The sequence below is a fragment of the Rhinolophus hipposideros genome, assembly GCF_964194185.1.
Source record: "Rhinolophus hipposideros genome assembly, chromosome: 23".
Lineage (NCBI taxonomy): Eukaryota > Metazoa > Chordata > Mammalia > Chiroptera > Rhinolophidae > Rhinolophus > Rhinolophus hipposideros.
This window is the reverse complement of record NC_138069.1, coordinates 38,965,276-38,985,951: the sequence shown is the minus strand read 5'-3', so window position 1 is coordinate 38,985,951 and position 20,676 is coordinate 38,965,276. Positions and strand designations below refer to the sequence as shown.

The 20,676-nt window shown below is 49.2% G+C and overlaps 1 protein-coding gene and 1 long non-coding RNA gene across 2 annotated transcripts in view; one reads left to right on the top strand and one right to left on the bottom strand.

Moving 5' to 3' along the window:
* The window catches only part of STK10 (serine/threonine kinase 10), an 87,819-nt gene extending 68,066 nt beyond the window's left edge, over positions 1-19,753 (top strand). Inside the window, exons 13-19 of the mRNA XM_081035503.1 lie at positions 1,525-1,617; positions 3,293-3,422; positions 5,098-5,222; positions 6,032-6,220; positions 6,721-6,846; positions 11,290-11,403; positions 15,108-19,753. Of these exons, the coding sequence (XP_080891629.1) occupies positions 1,525-1,617; positions 3,293-3,422; positions 5,098-5,222; positions 6,032-6,220; positions 6,721-6,846; positions 11,290-11,403; positions 15,108-15,248 (918 nt within the window). The 3' untranslated portion in view covers positions 15,249-19,753. The remainder of the gene's footprint in view (positions 1-1,524; positions 1,618-3,292; positions 3,423-5,097; positions 5,223-6,031; positions 6,221-6,720; positions 6,847-11,289; positions 11,404-15,107) is intronic.
* LOC308491637 lies at positions 3,529-20,395 on the bottom strand. The gene is made up of 3 exons (XR_013992387.1): positions 20,261-20,395; positions 11,265-11,457; positions 3,529-5,111 (listed from the first exon to the last, which is right to left on the bottom strand). It is a non-coding gene; the product is annotated as an uncharacterized lncRNA (long non-coding RNA).
* Between the last annotated feature and the right edge of the window lie 281 nt (positions 20,396-20,676).

The following is a 20,676-nucleotide window of genomic DNA, read 5'->3' as shown; positions in this document are numbered from 1 at the left end:
AGGTAGTTTTGGGAGCCATTTACCTGCAAAGCTCACGTCCGGGTATGTCTGGTTCTCCATCATCTGGGCCTGGTTTTAGTGACAGCTTCTTTCAAGGAGTTTGTTTCATCTAAGTGGTTACATTTCCTGGAATACAGCTGTTGATGGTGTTCCCTTACTATCCTTTTGATAATGGTAGGGTCTATGGTGATGGTCTCACTTTCATCCCTCAGACTGATAATCTGTGTCCTAGTCTTCTCTTCCTTCTCTCTCTTCTCTTTCTGTCAATCTGGCTAAATGTTTATTCATTTTGTTGACCCTCTCAAAGAAATGGCTTTTGGTTTCATTGATTTTCTGTTTTCAGTGTTATAGATTTCTGTTTTTATACTTGGTTTGTATAAGGATGTATATTGTTGGGTGGAGTGTTCTGTAAATATCAGGTAGGTCAACTTAATTGTGCTGTTTAGGGCATCTATGTAGCTTTACTAATTTTCCATCCATTTGTTCTATTGGCTATGAGAAAGGAGTATTAATGTCTCCAACGGTAATTGGAAATTTATCTGCTTTTCAGTTTTTGTTTCATGTTTTTGAAGTTCTTTTCTTATTTAAAATTGTCATCTTCTTAGTGAACTGACCCTTCCTTTTATCTTTATGTAATGTCTTTACTGCTGATAATACTCCATGTTCTGACGTCTACTTTGTCTCATAGCCAGCCCATCTTTTACAATCCTTTCAGTTAAATCTGCCTGTATATTTCACCTAAGTCGGTCCCTTATAGACAGCATGTGGGTGGCACTGCTTCCGTATTGACTGTCTCAGGCAGACCCCTCCAGGGTGGCCCCTTGGCCGACATCCTCCTGGAGAGTAGCTTAGCACTAGTGCCAGCACACATCTGGAAGCTCTCACTGGCGCAGTGACAGTCACATGTTCACTCTGGACCAGTCCGAGGCAAGGGCATAGAGTGTACTAACTGACAGCCTGGGTCATATACCCAGCCTAGAGCCAGATGGGGTTTGGCCATCAGCCCCACCTGAACCCCAGGAACCGAGGAGGGGTGACCTAAGCATGCCTTCTCAACTGGGGTGATATCACCACCGAGGGATTAAAACAGTCTTAGGTATCATAATGGTTTAACAGACTGAGAGTACATCTGCAGGATTAATATTTCATCGGGGTGGGTGATTAGAAAAAAAGATGTCTAAAACAGCTTCTGAGGGGACAGTAATGACAAAAGAGGGTTGAGAAATGCTGCCCTAAGGGAAACTGAGGTGCTGTCATCAGGAGGAGGGGGATGGATACCAAGCAGCAGAAACAGCACCTGTCCGCTGGGGGGCCTGGAAACAGAGTCAGCAGCAGTCAGGAGGGGACCAGTAGGTGCCACCTGTCAGAGTGGCTTTGGTGAGAGCAGGGCAGGGGGCATTGCCTCGAAAGCAGAGCCTCGTCTTCGGTTGCCCTAGCCCAGGAGTTCTGGGGTTGAAGACTTAAGTGTTTAGGAAGCGCGAGGAGGTACTCTGACCCGGCCACTCTCTGCTGTCTCTGGTGTAGGTCAAGAACGAGGTGGAAAAGCTGCCCCGGCAGCAGCGGAAAGAGAGCTTGAAGCAGAAGATGGAGGAGCACGCACAGAAGAAGCAGTTTCTTGTGAGTCCTTGCCCCTCACTTGGGGTAGAGGGGTTGGGGAGTCCCAGGTTTGAGACCCTGATGGTGACCGCGCCCCTCTGGCTATGCCCTGCCCCGCGAATGCCCATCTCTTACTCTGAATTCCCGAATCCAGCCCGTCCTTCTTGTCATCCCCACTCTCACCTCGCCCACGCAGTCCTCCTTGACTGCCCTCACTCCAGCTGGAAGCGAGCTCTCCCTTCTCTGGACACGCCAGCCTTCACATCGCCTCTCCCAAAGCCTTTAGTGCCTCCTGCCTTGTTTGAGGGTTGTTGGTACGCCCCTCTCCTTGACCAACCCAGCACATCCATCTGCTCACTTGGCATCTTTTGGCAACTGAAACCCATGATTTCCCAGACCTGGTCCTTTCGTGTTTGGAGGGGGCGCCATCCTCCATCCTGACGGCAGGCCCGACGCCTCCTTTCCGTCCAGTCCTTCCCTACCTCCTCAAGCGTGTTTTTTGTTATCTCCAAATTCTCTGGATCCATCAACTCGTCCACATCTGTGACCCCCTGGCCACTGTCATCTTTTGCCTGAACTGCTGCAGTAGCTTCCTAGCTCATCTCCAATCTGGCCATTGTATTGAGTGCCTCAAAAATGTGCACACACTGTGGCCTGGGCTTTCTGCGTCTAGAGACTAACCGTGAGGACTGATCATCACAGAGGCTCACGGACATTGAGCTACCGGAGTGTGAAAAGCAGCACTACCGAAAACAGAACCTGGAAACAACCTGTCACATATTGGCTAAATAAATTAGGGTAGAGCCAGACTATGAAAGACTTTCAGCCTTAAAACCCGTTTGCTAGATTATTACATTATAACAGGGAAAGGGCTCTTAAACGCTTTTTTTTAAATTGTGGTAAAACAGATATAATGTGAAATTGCCATCTTAACCATTTTTTAAGTGCACCGTTCAGTGGCAGTAAGCACATTCACATTGTTGTGCAACCGTCACCACCGTCCATCTCCAGAGCTCTTTTCATCTTGCAAAACTGAAACTGTCCGCATTAAATACTAAACCCCCATTTTCCCTCCGTGTAGCCCCTGGCAACCACCATTCTGTTTCATGTCTCTATGAATTTGAACTCAGATAAGAGGAGTCATACAGTATTCTTCCTTGGCTTAACACAATGTCCTCAAGGTTCATTCATGGGGCAGTATGTGTCAGAATTCCCTTCCTTTTAAAGACTGAACAATATCCCGCTGTGTGTATATACACATCTTGTTTCTCCATTCCTCTGTCCATGGACACGTGAGTTGTTTCCATCCCTTGGCTACTGTGAATGCTGCCGCTATGAACACGAGTGTGCAGATCTCAAGCATCTCTAAAAATCGACCACAATCCCATGAGTGCACGTCAAACTTTTAGACGTCTAACAATAGTTGCTTAACAACATGTTTGCAATCAGTCAGTACTCGCATTTCCAGTTATCTGCTTTGAAAAGTTTTGTTTACAATTTGTTGTTTGAATCGGGGTCCAACCAAAGCCCACGTCACAACTGGCTGACATGTCTCTCAGTCTCTCTTACATGTCCTCTCTGTATGTTTGCTCTTGTCCGTTTTCTCTGTGACCCTGATGGCTTTGCTTCTTCTGTAAGACGCACAATAAGCGCCGAGACGGCGCTAAGGGAAGGTCTGGCCTCCGCCCTCCCGCAGGACCGGGACTTCCTCGCCAAACAGAAGGAGGACCTGGAGCTGGCGATGAAGAGGCTCACGGCTGACAACAGGAGGGAGATCTGTGACAAGGAGCGCGTGTGCCTCACTAGGAAGCAGGAGCTCCTTCGAGGTGGGTGCCCGGGAGCGGGGTGCGTGTGGGCCCAGACTCTGTCAGTGGGCATCCCAGCCTCGGGCAAGAAAGAACTGCTGGGCCTTGTTCATCGGCATTCGTGGTGAAACACGAGGAAAGGCCCCACTGATGTCGGGGCCGAGGCAAAGGTACCAGTTACCCCCAACGCTACTGGACATTACTGCAGATGTTGAGGGGGAAATGGAAGCGATTAGAGAGTGGGTGGAAACTGTCAGTCAGTCAGTGAGCTGGGCCAATGGGGTGGCAGGGGTGAAGACGGTACTGAGAGCCCTTGGTGACAGCCAGCACGTACTGTGATTGCTCTGCCAGGCTGCGTGACAGCCAATTTTCATACCTTAATCTCAACGAAACCTCAGCTTACCCCTTTAAGGCACGTCCCCCTAGTCTCCTCAGTTTTATAGACGAGGGAGCTGAGGCTTAGCGAGTGACTGTTCTCTGGCCAAGGCTGCAGTTAATGAGGGGCCTTGACTGCAGACCTCACCTTGAAGCCGAGCTCTTTATGCTGATGCCGTGGCGTTCTGACAGGTCTGTGCACTGCAAGGCCCTCACAGCATGAGACCTTCCCGAGCCAACAGTGTGGGCCACCACCCAGAGGGAAGAGGGCAGGGGACCTCGGGGAGGAAGGGGCTCAGAGAGGGGGCTCATCTCCCTGGGGGAGCTGATGGGGAGTCTCTGGTTGAGAGAGCTCTGAAGAGCTTGGGGTCTCATAGCCCCAGGGCTAGCAGATGTTTTTGGGGTTTGCAAAGCAAGTGGGCCCTAACTGGCTAGAAATCTGTTCTCTGAGCTACACGTAAAACAGTTGGATGCATGAATATTTGGGTTTGGCACCTGTGGGCTTTTGTGAAGATGTAAGGAGCACAGGGCCAGGATACCAGCGCCAGCTTTGGCTCATTTACGTGATGGGGCTGCCACCAGGGCTTTGGAGGCCTCAATACAAAATGGGGTTCTTACTGTTCCGACATTCTGACTAGAGCCGCGGACGTTTCAGGAAAGCCCTCGCTTCCTTTGTCCCGCCCTGTCCATAAGAACCACCCTTCTTGTGGGCGGTGGTTCTGACGGGTGTAGAAGCCAACTCCCGCTCCAGTGTACCACGGGTGGATACCGCTTTTCCTAGGCCAGGAATGCCGTGCAGTAAATGACCACTCACAGGGCTGAGAACCAGGTTCCAGTACAAACGCCACACTCTTTTTCGGTAATGCACCTAGGAGACAAGGAGGTTCTCACCCATTTTCCAAAGGAGGAAATAGTGACGAGACCATCCTGTCATCTTCACGGGGTTTCCACATACCCCTTCCTGTGTGCCCACTAGGAAAGCAGAGGCCTGTGGAGATGGGACGTAAATGTCTCCCTCTGTGGTATGGTTGTGCCCGTTTGGCACAGGTGGAAGCTGAGGCCCGGAGAGGGTTTCTTACCTGTCCTCAATCCCAGCGAGGGAGCTGGCTTCCAGCCGCAGCATTCAGTTTCTCGGGCTCCTGGCTCGGAGCCCTTCCTGCTGTAACGAGCTCTCACCCCGCGGCTGGTAAGGCAGTTTCTAGGAGTGGCTCATCCAGCCTAGTGTGAGGAGGTGGCACAGTCAGCAGCTGCATGGTGAGGCGCCGGGGAGGCTCCACGGGGCTCCGGCCATCGGCACCTCACGCTGCGGTGTCCTCCACAGAGCGGGAGGCGGCGCTGTGGGAGATGGAGGAGTATCAGTTACAGGAGAGGCATCAGCTGGTGAAGCAGCAGCTCAAAGACCAGTACTTCCTCCAGCGGCACGAGCTGCTGCGCAAGCACGAGAAGGTGAGGCTGCCCGTGATGGGCACCCCTTGGGTACCACCGGTGCTCCCAGGAGGAGTCAGGTGGGGCATGGGGAGGCCCGGGAGGTCTTGGGGGATGTCTTGCCTCGACTCAAGAGGCCAGGAATAGGGGAACCGTGCGGAAGCCGATGGCCCCAGCGGCTCCCTCACTGCCACCTGATGTGTGTCGCTTTCACACTTGTTTCTTTTCCCTTTCCGTGCCCCGCCTTTCTATTTTCTCTCTCATGCATTAGAATACTTATAGGTACCAATTTAAACACCACCCCTGTCAGGAAGCCTTTTCCAACCTCTGCAGAGCAGCTGAGGTCCCCTGCTCGGGTGGCCGAGCACCCTTTCCCTCTGTGCACTTGTCCCCTTAGTGGGGACACAGACAGATAACCCGAGCTCTGGCTGCACAGCTGGTGTGGGTAATTGCAGTTCCTAATCTGAGTGCAATGATGGGAGTCAGCAGAGGTTTCTTGCAGGAGTGAAACCTGCTGAGTTTTGAAATACAAACAGGTGTTAGGTGAAGGAATAATTCAAATTTATCAAGACTTTTTAAAATACGAATTGACGTCTGCCATGACAATGAAAACCATCCGTAGTAGTGTACACTTGGCTTTGAGATAGTAGCTTGCGATGGCATGCCGCCATCGATTAGATGTGAAGGCACGTAGAAGCCTCCAAAATCTGAACCCCAGTCATTTTTAAAGCGAGAACAGAGATAGCAGACGTGCAATGACCCAGCCTGGCCGCGCTGAGTGGCCTGGGCCTCCGGGCCCCCGACCTCAGTCCGGCTGGCTGTCCCCTCAGGAGCGGGAGCAGATGCAGCGGTACAACCAGCGTATGATGGAGCAGCTGAAGGCACGGCAGCAGCAGGAGAAGGCGCGGCTACCCAAGATCCAGAGGAGCGAGGGCAAGACGCGCATGGCCATGTATAAGAAGAGCCTGCACATCAGTGGGGCGGGCAGCGCGGCCGAGCAGCGCGAGAAGATCAAGCAGGTAGGGCTGCTGGGGTGGAGGGGTCCGGGCCTGACCATACCGTGGGGACGTCAAATGTTAGACGCCACCCAGGGTCTCGGGAGGAGGTCTGCAAGTCGCAGCCAGAAGCCTGCCGGTGCCCTGGCCCCTGGTGGACACAGGGAGGCCGGCGGAGCTTTCTCACTGCCCGTTCCCCTCCGCGCTCCAGTGCGTCTATCCTGCAGCTTCCTCTGCTGGTCAGCCCCTTCCTCTCATCACCAAGACCCCACTCGCATGCCACTCCCGTGGCTCGGGGACACGGAGTCAGTGGCCCTGGGCTCCTGTGAGTCCTGCATGGGACACATGCTGTCCTAGCGTGTGGCACGGCAGTGTCGTATCGCCACCAGCCTCGAGGGCTGGGGCTCAGCTGGGGGAGGACTGAAAGCGGGGGCATAGCCGGTGTGGTGCGGAGTAGCAGGGCTGTGCACAAACGAGTCCTGCTGACGGGCCTCCCTGGGACACCCACCCTTTCTCTGTTGCAGTTCTCTCAGCAAGAGGAGAAGAGGCAGAAGGCGGAGCGGCTGCAGCAGCAGCAGAAACATGAGAACCAGATGCGGGACATGATGGCACAGTGCGAGAGCAACATGAATGAGCTGCAGCAGCTGCAGGTACTGCCCGTCCATTGCCCCCTATTGCCTCAGTTTCCCCCAAGGCAGTCAGTTCAGGGGCCAGAGACTCTACACACCGGGAAGGATTCTCATCAGACAAGCCCAGGGTGGAATGGTTTCAAACCTGCCGTGCTGTATAACATTGGCCAAATCACTTCACCCTACCAAGCCACAGTTAGCACATGCACACGATGGGAGTGGGGTGAGGGGAGAATCCCCATTTTGCAGGCTTAGAGTGAGGCTTTGAAAATGAGATGACAGAGCTTAAAGGGCCTGGCTGTGAGCAAAACCAGACGAGAAAGAAAAACTACAGGCCAGTATTTCTCATGAACACACACACACATCCTCAATACGGTGTTAGCAAATTGAATCCAACATCGTATAAAAAGAATTACACATCACGACCGAGTAGGATTTATCCCAGGCTGGTTCAACATTGGAAAATCATGACATCAACAGACTACAAAAGGAGTCACATGACCGTATCAGTCGCTGCAGAAAAAGCATGTGATAAAAGCCAGCCCCTGCGCATGGTAAATACTCTCAGCAAACTAGGAATGGAGAGGAACTTCCTCGACTTGGTTAAGAACATCTACGGCCTGCAGCTGACATCATTCTCCAGGGCTGGCTGCTCAAGGCTGTCCCACTGAGATCCGCAAAACGGTGCCCTGGTGTTGCCAAGACCCTTGGTGGCCCTGTCCCTAGGGAGATCCCTGACCTCTAGTTTCCTGGTTCCCGAGTTTGCTGCACTCCAGGAGCTGGTAGTTGGAGCCCCCGGTGGTTGAGTGAGGCACTGCCACAGTGAGGGATGGGCCAACTCAAACCTCTCACCTCAGGAAGTTGCTCAGGCTCCTGGGTCCATCTGGCAATTTCTGGGGTCATGGAGATCTGCCAGGTAGGAACGTGCCCTGTGCTGCTGTGTGACTTTTAGCCAAGCCACTCACATTCTACAGCTGTTTTCCCATCCCTGCCTCATGGGGTTAGTGTGACGGTGAACTGGGAGAAGCCCTATCGAGAGCTGGGAGTCCAGCTCCTGGCTGGTCACAGGTACACAGTGCTGCTATGAGTATTATTCCTGACTAAACCAATTTCTAAACTCCCCAAACCTTTCAGCTTGAAACCCAAAATTAAAATCCCCCAAGGGGGGGCTTCCGGTCAAGATGGCAGAGTAGGTAAACACTGTGCTCACCTCCTCCCACAACCACATCAAAATGACAACTACACTGTAGTCTAAACATCATTGAGAACCACTGAAGACTAGCTGAACAGAAGTCCTGTAACTAAGGACACATAGGAGAAGCCAGGTTGAGACTGTTGGGGGTGGAGACACAGAACGGGCAGGTCCCACACCCCTGTGTGGTGATTAAGAATTGGGAGGGATGTCTCCGCTGAGGAGGGGTCCCCATAACATCTGGCTGTGAAAACCAGTGGGGACTGCGTCCAGTGACACGGAGGGCTGCTGGACGTAGGTAGGTGCTGCAGGTCTTAAAGGGCCCAAGCACAGACTCACTCACAAACTCACTTGCTCTGGGCTCCGGCACAGAGGTAGCAGGGACATACGGGGAGGAACGAAACGGACTTGCTTCAGGGCGAGGGCTGGAGGGGGAGGGGTCAGGACATTCCGGTATGGAAGTGCTGGCAGGCGCCATCTTCCTTTGTTGAGTCTTCCAGCCACCCAGCTGGACCCGCTACAGCTGGCACCAAACCCAAGTTCTCCATTAACCTGGCTAACACCATTCAGCCCACCTCACTCACACACCAGCCAAACCTCCTCCAGTAGCTCCCCCTCACAAGCAGCCTACCTCAGCTCATACTGTGGACTATGCTAAAATGTCTCAAAGGTCCACAAACTCCAAAGCAGCAGCAACTGGCCTTGGCGTGCCCTGTTCCTCTTGCTAAGCTACCCCAAGCCTGGTATAAGCAGTGGCCAGTCTATATGAAGCACATGATAACCACAAACCAGAATCTGTAAGAGATATACCAAAAGTAAATCGAAAGGAATCCAAACATAACACTATAGAAAGTCAACATAAAGAGAGCAAGAGAATAGAATGGAACAGAGAAGAAATATAAAATCAGGAAACAATAAAATGGCAATAACTACATACCTATTAATAATTACTTTAAATGTAAATGGACAAAATGCTCCAATCAAAAGACATAGGGTGGCTGAAATACAAGACCCTTACGTATGCTGCCTACAAGAGACCCACTTCAGATTGAAAACACACATAGATTGAAAGTGAAGGGATGGAAAAAGCTATTTCATGCAAATAAAATGAAAAAAAAAAAGCTGGGGCAGCAATACTTTATCAGACAAAATAAATTTGAAAACAAAAGCTGTAATAAGAGATAAGTGCGTTTCATAGTGATAAAGGGATCAATCCAATAACAGCGTACAACTCTTATGAACATTTACATACTCAACATAGGAGCATCTAAATATACACAGCAAATATTGATGGACATAAAGGGAGAGATATGGTAGGAACTTTAACGCTCACTGACATAAATGGACAGATCATCCAGTCAAGGAAACAGTGGCCTTAAATGACACACCAGACCAGATGGATTTAATTGATATCTTTAGAGCACTTCACCCAAAGCAGAAGAATGTACATGCTTTTCAAGTGCACATGGACCATTTTCCAGGACAGACCATGTGTTAGGCCACAAAACAAGTCTCAGTAAATTTAAGCACATTGAAATTATATCAAGCATCTTCTCTAGTCACAGTGGTATGAAATGAGAAATCAATTACAAGAAGGAAACTGAAAAACAAACACATAGGGGCTAAATAACATTCTATTAAACAATAAATGGATTAATGAGCTCAAAGGAAGAAATCAAAAGATACCTTGAGAAAAATGAAAATGAAACACAACAACCCAAAACCTATGGGAAAGAGACAAAACAGTTCTAAAAGGGAAATTCACAGTAACACAGGTCTAACTCAGAATCAAGAAAAAATCTCAATCTAACCTTTCACTACCTAAAGGAACTAATTTGAAGTCTTAGAAAAAGAAGAACGAAGCCCAAACTAAGTAGAAGGAAGGGGGAAAGAAAAAAAACAATGAAACCAAAAGCTAATTCAATGAAAACATAAACAAACTTGATAAACCTTTAGCCAGACTCATAAAGAAAAGGAGAGGGTGCAAATAAAATCAAATGAAAAGAGAAGTGACAACCACAGAAATACCAAGGATTATGAGAAATTACTATGAACAATTATGCCAACAAATTGGACGCCCTGAAAAAAATGGATAAATTCCTAGAAACATACACTCTTCCAAGACTAAGTCAGGAAGAAACTGAAAATCTGAAGACTGATGATATCAAATCAGTAAGCAAAAAACTCCCTACAAAAGTCCTGGACAAGATGGCTTCACAGGTGAATTTTACCAAATATTCAAAGAAGAATTAATATTTATCCTCCTCAAACTATTCCAAAAAATGGAAAAGGAGGGAAGGCTTCCAAACTCATTTTCAGAGGCCAGCATTACCTTGATACCAAAACCAGACAAAGACACTACAAAAAGAGAAAATTATAGACCGAAAAAGCTAATGGCACGGGTGTAAAAATCCTCAACAAAATATTAGCAAACCAAACTCATTACATTAAATGCAATACGTTAAAACGATCAGGGGCAGCCGGTTAGCTCAGTTGGTTAGAGCACGGTTCTCTTAACAACAAGGTTACCGGTTTGATCCCCACACGGACCCCTGTGAGCTGCGCCCTCCACAACTAGATTGAAACAACTACCTGACTTGGAGCTGATGGGTCAGTACGGGGAAAAAAAACACACTTAAAAAAAAAAAAGATCATACATACAAACATACAAATCATCATACATATAAAAGGGATTCATTCCTGGTATGCAAATTTGGTTCACAAATCAATTAACATGCTACACCACATAAACAAAATGAAAAATAAAAATGATTATGAAAAATGTTCTTTATAGAAATGTTTACATTATAATGTTAAGTGGGGAGGGAAGCAGGATTCAGAATTGTCTATATAGGTGAGCTAAACAATATACACAATAGAGCCTGACAGGAAATATATTTTTGTAGTGGTTGCCTCTGTGTGGTGGAATTGGGGCACATATTGTATTTGTTTATTGTTAATAGTTTTGTTAAAATGACACGTTTGCGTTTAAAAATTCAAACAATGAACAAAGAAACAAGTTGCAAAAGTACTGCCGATCCCACTGCACAATAAGAAATATTAACATCGATATTCTGGATTGCTCTCGCAGGCACCTCTCAGTGCGTTATGTATTTACTTGTATAGAGTTCAGTATAAATAGGGTTATTGATCAAGAAGAAACAGTAAGTGAATGAGGCTGGTGCCCCTGTGGTATAGCATGAGGTATGTCTCCACCCTCTGTGCCTCTGCCTTCTGAGTTTCTTACCTGTTCTGCCTGGAATTTGTTCCAGAATGAGAAGTGTCACCTCCTGGTAGAGCATGAAACCCAGAAGCTGAAGGCCCTGGATGAGAGCCATAACCAGAACCTGAAGGAATGGCGGGAAAAGCTTCGGCCGCGCAAAAAGGTAACCATGTCCGGGCTGGTGGGCTCTGCTCCATGTTGTGCCACAGGTGTCTGCCTAGGATGTAGATAGACACACATTTATAGGTTAATTTTAAGGACCTAGCACATATGATTGTGGGGGCTGATGAGTCTGAAATCTGCAGGGCAGGTTGCATCAAGGAAGGGTGATTGTTGCAATCTTGAGTCCTAGTCTGGGGGCAGAATTCCTTTCTCCTTAGGGGACCTCAGTCTTTTCTCTTAAAATCTTCAACTGATTGGATGAGGCCCACCCACATTATGAAGGGTAATCTGCTTTACTCCGAGTCTACTGAGTTAAATGGTAATGACATCTAAACAGTTCCTTCACAGTGACAGCTAAACAGGTGTTTGACCAAACAACTGGGTACCACGGCCTTGCCAGGTTGACAAATTAACCATCACAGGGTCTCAGTGTGGTCACTTGTAAAGGGGAGATATAAACGTTGTATATAGTGTTATGCAAAAAGTCACCAGCCCATAGTCCAGGCCAAGGACATACTCATTTCCTTCCACTCTCCTAAACTCTCTGAGGAGTGTGCTGCCCTAATTCTCCTTGATCACATGCCCTGAAGCCTGAGATTTGTTCTGCTGTCATACATCAGCTCTGCTTGCTGTAACTGTGGTCTGGACAGCAGGTAGCTGCCTACCTCAGCTCTGCAATGGCCTTGGAAGTCCTTGATTTGAAGCTTCCCTCCCTGTGCTAATGGAGCTTTCTGGCTGGAAGCTGGCCAAGGTCCCAGAACTTTCTGTAGCAGCCCACACTCATCAGTTTCTGTAAATACAGCCTGCTGGGAATTTTGATAATTGATACTCAACTCAGTAATGCTCCTGCTGACATAGGTCGACTCTGGCACTAGGAAAGGTTAACCTGGTTCTCTTACCTGGGGGTTCTGTACCCTTGGAACGTTGAGAGTTTGAAAATGAATGACTACGTTGCCTCTAGCGATGGCCTCATATCCCACATTGCATCCTGGGGGTACCTGGGCTTAGGGGAGGTACCGCAAGTGTGTGTTTGGGGAGCTGGCACTGGATTTTGTCTGTGGGGGCTGCCTCTTTGCAGAATTCCTTGTAGAACTGTTGTATCATTAGCTACCTGGGTTGCTGCTGGAACACTGCCCCAGAGGTGATATTCATTCTCCAATAAATATTCTTTTATGCTCCTGCATTATACTCAGCAGCCTTGAGCTGCTGTCCGTGTGTGGGGGCGTGGAGATGACTGTACACTGTTGAATATTTTCAGAAAAATTTAGATCTCTTTTGGACAAGTACAGAATATCTCGTAGGGCCAATGAAGTGTTGAATGGGTCATAGTTAGCACAGAAGGTGGCCTCAGACAAGTCTTCCCTCCCAAACCTTGCTTTTTGGGGCTGTAAATGTGGCTAACATTTAGTCCCTTAAAGCAGGTGTTAATAAACTACTGCCCATGGATCAAATCTGGCCACCTGTATTTGTAAATAAAGTTTTACCATGTTCGTTCATTTACATATTGTCTGTCTGTGGCTGATTTTGCACTACAGCCCCAGTGGAGTGGTGGTGACAGAGACCTTACAGACTACAAGGCCAAAAATATTTACAGTCTGGCTTTTTACAGAAAAAAAGATTGCCGGCTCCTGCCTTAGGTTATATGCAGGAATATAAGTAGTAGGTAGAATAGAGTAGTGCTTAAGATCACAGGTTTGGAGTAAGAGACATGGGATAAAGTCCTAGCTCTCCTATTACTACCCGTGAGACCCTGGGCAAGTTACTAAACCTCTCTGCTCAAAAAGCGGTAGCTGTTATCATTAAATTGGTATTCCCATAGCAGGGGTCTCAAACTGATGGCCCATGGGCTGAGACTGAATAACAGACGTTAGGTTTGGCCGACATATAGCAATTTACTGTTTTTTTTTTGAAAGTTGCCAACTTTTAAGTATAAGGAAATTTGACATAAAGAAAATCTGGATTTCCAGTTTCTTTTGAAAACCTAGGTGCTCTAGCAATAATATACTAGGCCCATCATACCAAATGATAGCCATCAGCTGGAGCTGAGCAAAACCACCCTCTTTGGACACAGCACGTACTCTTCACCACAGTCTCCACCACTCCCTATTGCCTCACAGCCAGCTCGCTCCACTCATTTCATTGCCTGGCTGGCTCCCATAATAGGCACTAGGTTACAGGAGCTTACACAGTACTGCTTTTATCTTGCTGGTGTGTAATGTTTGCTTGCCATGAACACCTTCACATTAATACATCCAACAAAGGAGAACTTGAGCCAAGAGTCTGCGAATTCCCAGAAATTCCAAGTCACTCATGTCCAACCAAGATGAGGCATGACTTCTAGTGCCTTGCCTTCCCTCACATGGATGTCCTACAACAGGATGGACAAATTGGTGGTGTGATTCAATATCCTTTCCCCATCTTTCTTTAGAGGCAGAGAGAACTCACCAGAACTTAGTGTGTTTAAGAAGAGCTTAAGGTTGGGAATTCTGGTAATTATTTGTTAAGCAGAGACTATTTCAGGGCATCCAAAGAATCATCTTAAAAAAGGGAGGTGTAATAGAATGCTGGTCAGATCCTGTGAAAATAGGTACTTCTATAGTAAAAATAAGGAAATCTGGCTGATGGTCAAATGCCTCTTAATAATGAAGCCACATTAACCGACAGCCCTAGTGTGTGCCTGGCTTTGCAGAGGGTGGAGCAGTGTGTCAGAGCTTGAACTCTTAGTTACGCCTAGGTTCACATCTTGGTTATGCCGAGCTTGTCAAGTGGCCTTGGGCAAGTGACCTAAGCTCTCTGAGTCTCAGTTTCTCCATCTGTAAGATGGGGACAATAGTATCTACGGTAGGGTGAAGATGAGATACAATGCCATGCACACAGCACAGTGCCTGACATGTAGGATGCACTGTCATTTTGACCCGTTCGTTTTGAATTCCATCCTTATGACAGCCATGCTGGCAGGGAGGAATACTGTCATGTTACACAGGAGGCAATACTCAGAGAGGCATCGACAAGGCCACACAGCTGGTAGCGATAGAGCCGAATTCTGCCTGACTGTAAAGCTCATGTTCTTTCCACTGTACTCTGCTTCCTTTCTCAATTGAATGCTTACTATTGGAGACCCCAGATGTTTTTCTGGTAGGATCCAAGTTATGTAGCTAAATCTGCGTGTGCCCAAGGGAAGCTCCTGCAGTGTTTGTCAGCTCGACGCTCCCGTTACGACATAGAGAACCCCGAGCATACCACCAATTTTCAGAATCAGAATCTCGGGGCGGCGTGATGGCACGTGTATTTAAAAACCAACTCCCTGGGTGATCTCTGTGGGATGGTGCCCTGGTTAGGGATACTGTGTAACTGGACAGTTCTGCTCTGCCCATGGTTAAATCACTCCATTTTCTACTTCCAGGTTTTCTCCACTCATTTGGCTGTTTTCCTGCCAGCATATTTGCTTTTGCTAATTTCTCAATCCCATCCAGACCAGCATTTCCCCAAACTATAGCCCTGGCCACAGGAAATTCCTCTGTGGCTGTGGCAGGGGTGCTTGCCTTCTGGGTGATGGGCTCTGGGAAAGGAAAGGGAACATCAAGTTACCCAAACTTGAGGGCCTGGGAGGGAAATTTCCAGGGCAGGACACTGGTGGGGGCCCTGTGCTTGGGAGACCTGTGTCCTAGGGATCTGACTGAGCTCCCTCTACCTTCTGTGTTGTAGGCTCTGGAAGAAGATCTGAACCAGAAGAAGCGGGAGCAGGAGATGTTCTTCAAACTGAATGAGGAGACAGAGTCCCCAAATCCCACCACCCCAAACAAGGCCACCAAGTTCTTCCCCTACAGCTCTGCAGACACTTCCTAACAGCCAGCCAGGGTGGCGGGCCTCGGGGTCCCCCATTCTCTGTGAACAAGTAACTCAGGACACCCTTCCCTCTTGCTTCCATGCCAGCTCGATGCAGCCCCCTGCCTGTGCAACCCCCATGTTCCTGACTTCTCGCCCCGTCACGGGTGAGGCTTTATGATGTGTCGCCTAATCCTAATATATGTTCTCCTTGAACCCCAGATCCCTTTTAGCTGTCAGTGATTTGGGCTGTGTGTGGGGTCAGGGTCCAAGGAGGAATGGGTGTTCTATGGCCTCGAGGACCCTCCTATTTGTCAAAACACCAGTTTTGTTCTCTGGACGCACAGTGCTGCGGCTGAAGTCACCATGGCCTCATGCATAGTGGAGTCCTTGGTGGCTTTTCAGCCATTCCCTGCAGTGTCAGACGAGAATCACAGCTCCTAACAGCCATTTTGGTTCCCAGTGGAGCCTGGCTTGCAGCCAGCTGCTCACAGGGGTGCCCTCACTTCTCTAGTCCCCCCAATTTGCTTTCCTCTTGAGACAAGGCTGTGTCTGTAATGCTGGGATGGGGGAGAGCCGGACTCATTCATTCTGCTGGTCTCAGGTGTTTTGTGCCATTTTGTGTTCCCCACTTCCTACCCATTCACATACACACAGGGCATGGGCCCCTGGCACCACCCAGGCTTGCCTCCGCCCTGGGCCTCTTGTGCCAGGTAGGTTGGAACACGTTTGCTGCCTGAGCCACTGAGCATGTTAGGTGGAGCCACTGGCATGGGGCATGCTGGGTGTTAACACCAGAGAACAAGATGGCACAGGCGGACCTGCCCGTCTGTGATTCCTTTTGGTCCCCACGTGAGATCCTGAGTTCAGGGATCAGTTCCTCACCACACAAGACTTTCACACTGCAGCCTGCTCTCATCTCACGGCTGCCCATCCTGTCTGCAGGTGATACAGAAAGGCCACGTCCCAGCGCCCCTCCTAGTTCAGGAGCCCGGCCTTAGACAGAGGCTGGCAGTCACGAGGACCTCTGTTCAGGAAGCAAAGCCTCAGGGAGAAATATAATGCTTCCTGTGCCCAGGAACATGGCAGAAGCAAAGCTTCTGTATCTCATCGGAATCCTGGGCCTTCGGGTCACTCAGTTGGCACCCCAAATTCTGATCTCCCAGGCTGCAGTGTCGACAACCCAATGAAAGCAAATGCTCAGGCCAGCATTTACAAAGAAGCATTTACAAGCAAACTTATTTACAAAGACGACTTTTCACCTTAATTTGTAACTTAGAACAAATATAAATGAATGGCTTCTTTAGGAAGATACTTGCTTTCAAAAAGCAAGACAGAAAATGGAAGGTGATTGTGAGGAATCGTATGGGCACCGAGTTTGGGCACGATTGTGCTGGTGACGGAGTGACTGACACCCCCCGGGAGGACTCTCCACTCCTGAAGGGCAGGTTCCATGCTTTGTCTTTCGAAGGTAGTTCCCTGGAAGTCGTCTCGCGCTGGCTGTAATCCTCTCCTGATCCTGCGGAGGGAGGGCAGCCATTCAGCAGGGAAGGGACTTGGAGCTCCTGAGTCATGTACGCAGGGGGCCGCGGGAAGGCAGTGGTCCTCTCAGGTTAGGGAACACTCAGCTTCCTGCTTCAGTATTTGAGCCGGATGGGACAGTTTCAGGTCTCAACAAAGGAGACAAGTGAGACAGTTGTCCCCTTTGATTCTCTTAGGTGCACAGATACTGGGGAAACGTGGACTAACCAGACTGCACGCCCAGTCCTGCCAGGCGAGGTCAGGCAGGGCTGATTTGGGCTGTTTACCACATCGCCTTTACAGCCGGGGGTGTGAGAAGGAGTATTATGTGAGATGCGGTTTCGTGGCTCAAGCAGGCCTTTGGTCATTCCCTTACTCGGCTTGTCGTTCACACTGGAATTTCGTTCAGGGGTAGCTCTTCCCTGCTCAGTGCCGCCTGAGCCCCAGCTGCCCTGTCCTTCCCGGATGGGGCCTGGTTGGGTCTTCTGGCCTCACGACTGAGCCAATGTGCAGGCCCGTCACTGAGAAGGCCCACATAGTTCTCTGCGTGCTCTCTGCTACTGTTTCCTCTGTACGGGACACACAGAACGGTTTCTCATTTTCAGTCAATTTATGGCAGAGTAAATCTAACTAACTTATATTTTCCCTTGATGAAGGATAGAAATTATTTTTATGTAGTTTTCAAACTTTATACAAGATTTTTGTAATATGTTCTCTGCAAAGTTAACTGCAAGGAGGTAATATACTTCTAATAAAATAACAAGGTGAGAAACTCTATTTGCCTTTGGGATTGTTCTCTTGGATGGGTGTTGTTCTCTTGGATTGCCAGACAAGCAAAGGGAGAGGAGCACCAAGGGGCTAGCTTCTGAGTGCACTGCTGTCTGCCAGGTCATACAGCAGGTCTGACTGTGGGATTTCTGTTCTGAAAGAAGTTATGCTTGGCTGAGTGTGTGTGTATGTGTATTTTCTACGGACATTTATTCTCATTTAACAAAAAACATCTGGCCACCAAGAGTTTTCACATATTAACTTACTGAATCCTTTCAACAACCCCTGAGGAAGACATTGCCATTCCCATTTTATAGATGAGGAAATGGACCCTGGGCAAGGGGAGGGTCAGGCCAAATCTCACACCGCTGGCAAGTGATGCATGGGGATTCAACCGTAGACCTCCTAGCAGTGCTATCTCCCTCACACCTCTTCTCCTGTCCCCAGCTGCCCGTTACACTCAGCAAGAGTCATACAGACACTTAGCCACTAGCCATCGCTGCCATATTTAAAAGATTTTTTCTGCCTTTAAAGTTCCATTCAGGGGTTCTTAACCTGGGGTTCCTAGACCCCCGCCAAGGAATCCATGGATAGAATTCAGAGTGCCTTTGTACCTGGATGGAAGAGTTGGTCTTTGGTTTTACTGACCTCTAACTGAAAGGCAGCATTTCCTTTCCTTATGGATGTAGGCCACAAATTTTAGTAGTAGTAGCAGTACCTGTCTGTAACTCAGCAACAGAAGTCAGCGATTTCATCTCACGTATGGCTCTTACAGACATCTCAAAATACCATTTTGTTCATCACTTTGAAATTACAGTAGTAATTAGACCTATTGCTAGATCTTGTTATTTAATGTGATATATGAAAATATACTGTATATATGTATCACATTACATACACATATATAAGCAAGTTTTCCTAATATCTTGATACCTTAATTTCATTGTTAATGATTTCGCTTGTAATCTATGTGCTTTATATTGTATATCGGAAAGTATTCTGAGAAGGGGCTCATATTCTTTGTGGAACATCGTAAGATAAAGAACCCCTACTCTGCAGCCCTGAGTTGTCACTGTCCTAGAAACCTTCCCACCAGCAGGTGGCGGTCCACTGTCAATGTCTCACAAGTCCGTGAACTGGGTGTTTAGGGATGCAGGTGAACGAGCAGCTGGCATGCCTCCCATTAAGGGCTAGAAAAGTGACTGGGGTTCCCAGGGAAAGGACTCACGAGACTGGTGAGGAAGACAAAGCATTAGGGGTTGTGTGGAACTTGGGAAATGAGATTATCCCACATTGATAACTCATAATCACAAGTACTAGAGATGCTGTAATGGGTAAGATATTGAGTCTTCAAAACACTTGTCCTGTTGAGGAAACACCTGGAGAGGCAGAGTGTCCGTGCAGGCTGACACAGCCTGGGAGAATCAGGGAGGACTTCCCAGAGGAGGTGATGCTGAGTCTTAGAGGACAAATTAGTATGTGAATAATGCGTTCCGACACCGCGGCAGAGTTGAGGGTGAATGGTTTATGAGCCGTGAGGGCCAGACTTGCATGCCAAGCTCAAACTGATCCCTACTGCCCTGTGGACAGTAAGAAGACTCAGAAAGAGTTTACTCGGTAAGGATAGTTGAAATCATGACCACAGCAACTCAAGAGACCAGCTGAAAAGGACAAAAGCAATGCTGATACTGAATGGGAATAATGACCCACACAGGCTGGAGGCTTTGGGAAGTAAAGGGGAAACAGCAGGCTCCATGAAGGCAGGGAGTAGGACTTTAGCTGACCCCGAACCACCCAGAACCCAGCATGTTGCAACACTGAGACACCCAGTCTGGGTCCTTGTACCACAAAGGGTTCGCCAAGGGAGGTGTGGGGGGTCTGGGGGCTGTAGACTGGATGTATATTAACCCGCGGTGGTACCAGACGTCTGGTTAATAACAAGCACGTCTTTAGTTAAAAACAATACCGAGAGAACTTCCACCTCCAACGATGGCAGACTAGGTAATTCGGACCAATTCTAACACGGAGGACAATTGGAAACGCTGGACAAAACCGTGAAACACTTTATAGGTGTTCTGATCTCCTCCCTTTATGGGTGCAGAGAAAAGCAACCTCTGACGTTAGGCAGCGGGCCTGCTGCATGACAGCCAGGCGGTAACGTTCCTGGATGGCAGCCTGGCCTGCTGAGCGGGGTCTTGTGTTCTGTTGAACATAATTTCACAGAACGTACGCACCATTCAAGGCCGTCCTGTAGCCATGACAGAGCGAGACAAAAACAAGACCACTCCGTAAGTACGTCCGCACGCAGGTAAACCGTAACCGTTGTTCAAACCGCAAAAACAACCACACCCCCCCCATCCTGGCTAATATGGGGGGGGGGGGCGCAGCTTCCTCACCAGTTACAGCTTTGGCCTCAGTCCAGATTCCCCCCTTCCAGGTGAGACTTAATGAGATGCCCCATCATGGACGTACCCCCACTTCCCGGCACCGCGGAACTCAGAGCACAGCCCCACTTCCTCACCCGCTCTCCCAAAGCGTCTAATACCTTTCCCCGAGATGCTCGGGCCCCACGCCTTCCCCTCACAGCAACCAGCAATAAGCGCACCTTCAGCGACCTGTCCCCGGTGCTCTGTGCTTAGGAGGCAGGGCCAGCCCTCCTCCCTTGCCCGAGCTTCTGTCGCTCGCCGGCCCCCTCGCACACCTGAGCCCCAAGACCGTCCCCTCTCAACGCACCCAGAGCCTACCTGTCTCCAATGTGTCCCAACTACCATGCGCTACCTGCCGGGCTGCGCCGCTACCTAGACGTCGAACGGGCACTGCGGTTGCCGACTGCGCATGTGCGGAAATCGGTCGCACACGCGGGACCTCCGACAAGTGCAGAGTTGCCTCTGAGTTTCCGTTCCGGTCTGAGTAGCCGTGGGCTGCCAGGAAGTCAGGGGAAAGTAGCCGGAAGGAGAACCCGCGCGCAGGGCTTTCGGGGACCTGTCGTGGTGGGGCTCCCAAGGCCCTACCTGGTGGGAGCCCGTGATTCTTGAGGTCTGAACGTTCCGCATTCACGAGTCAGTGCCACTTCCGCCGCGGAATCCAGCTTCGCGCTGCCGGGAGAGGTCGGCCGGGTGTGGGCTCTGCACTCCCACAACGCTCGGCGGGCACGCGGCGC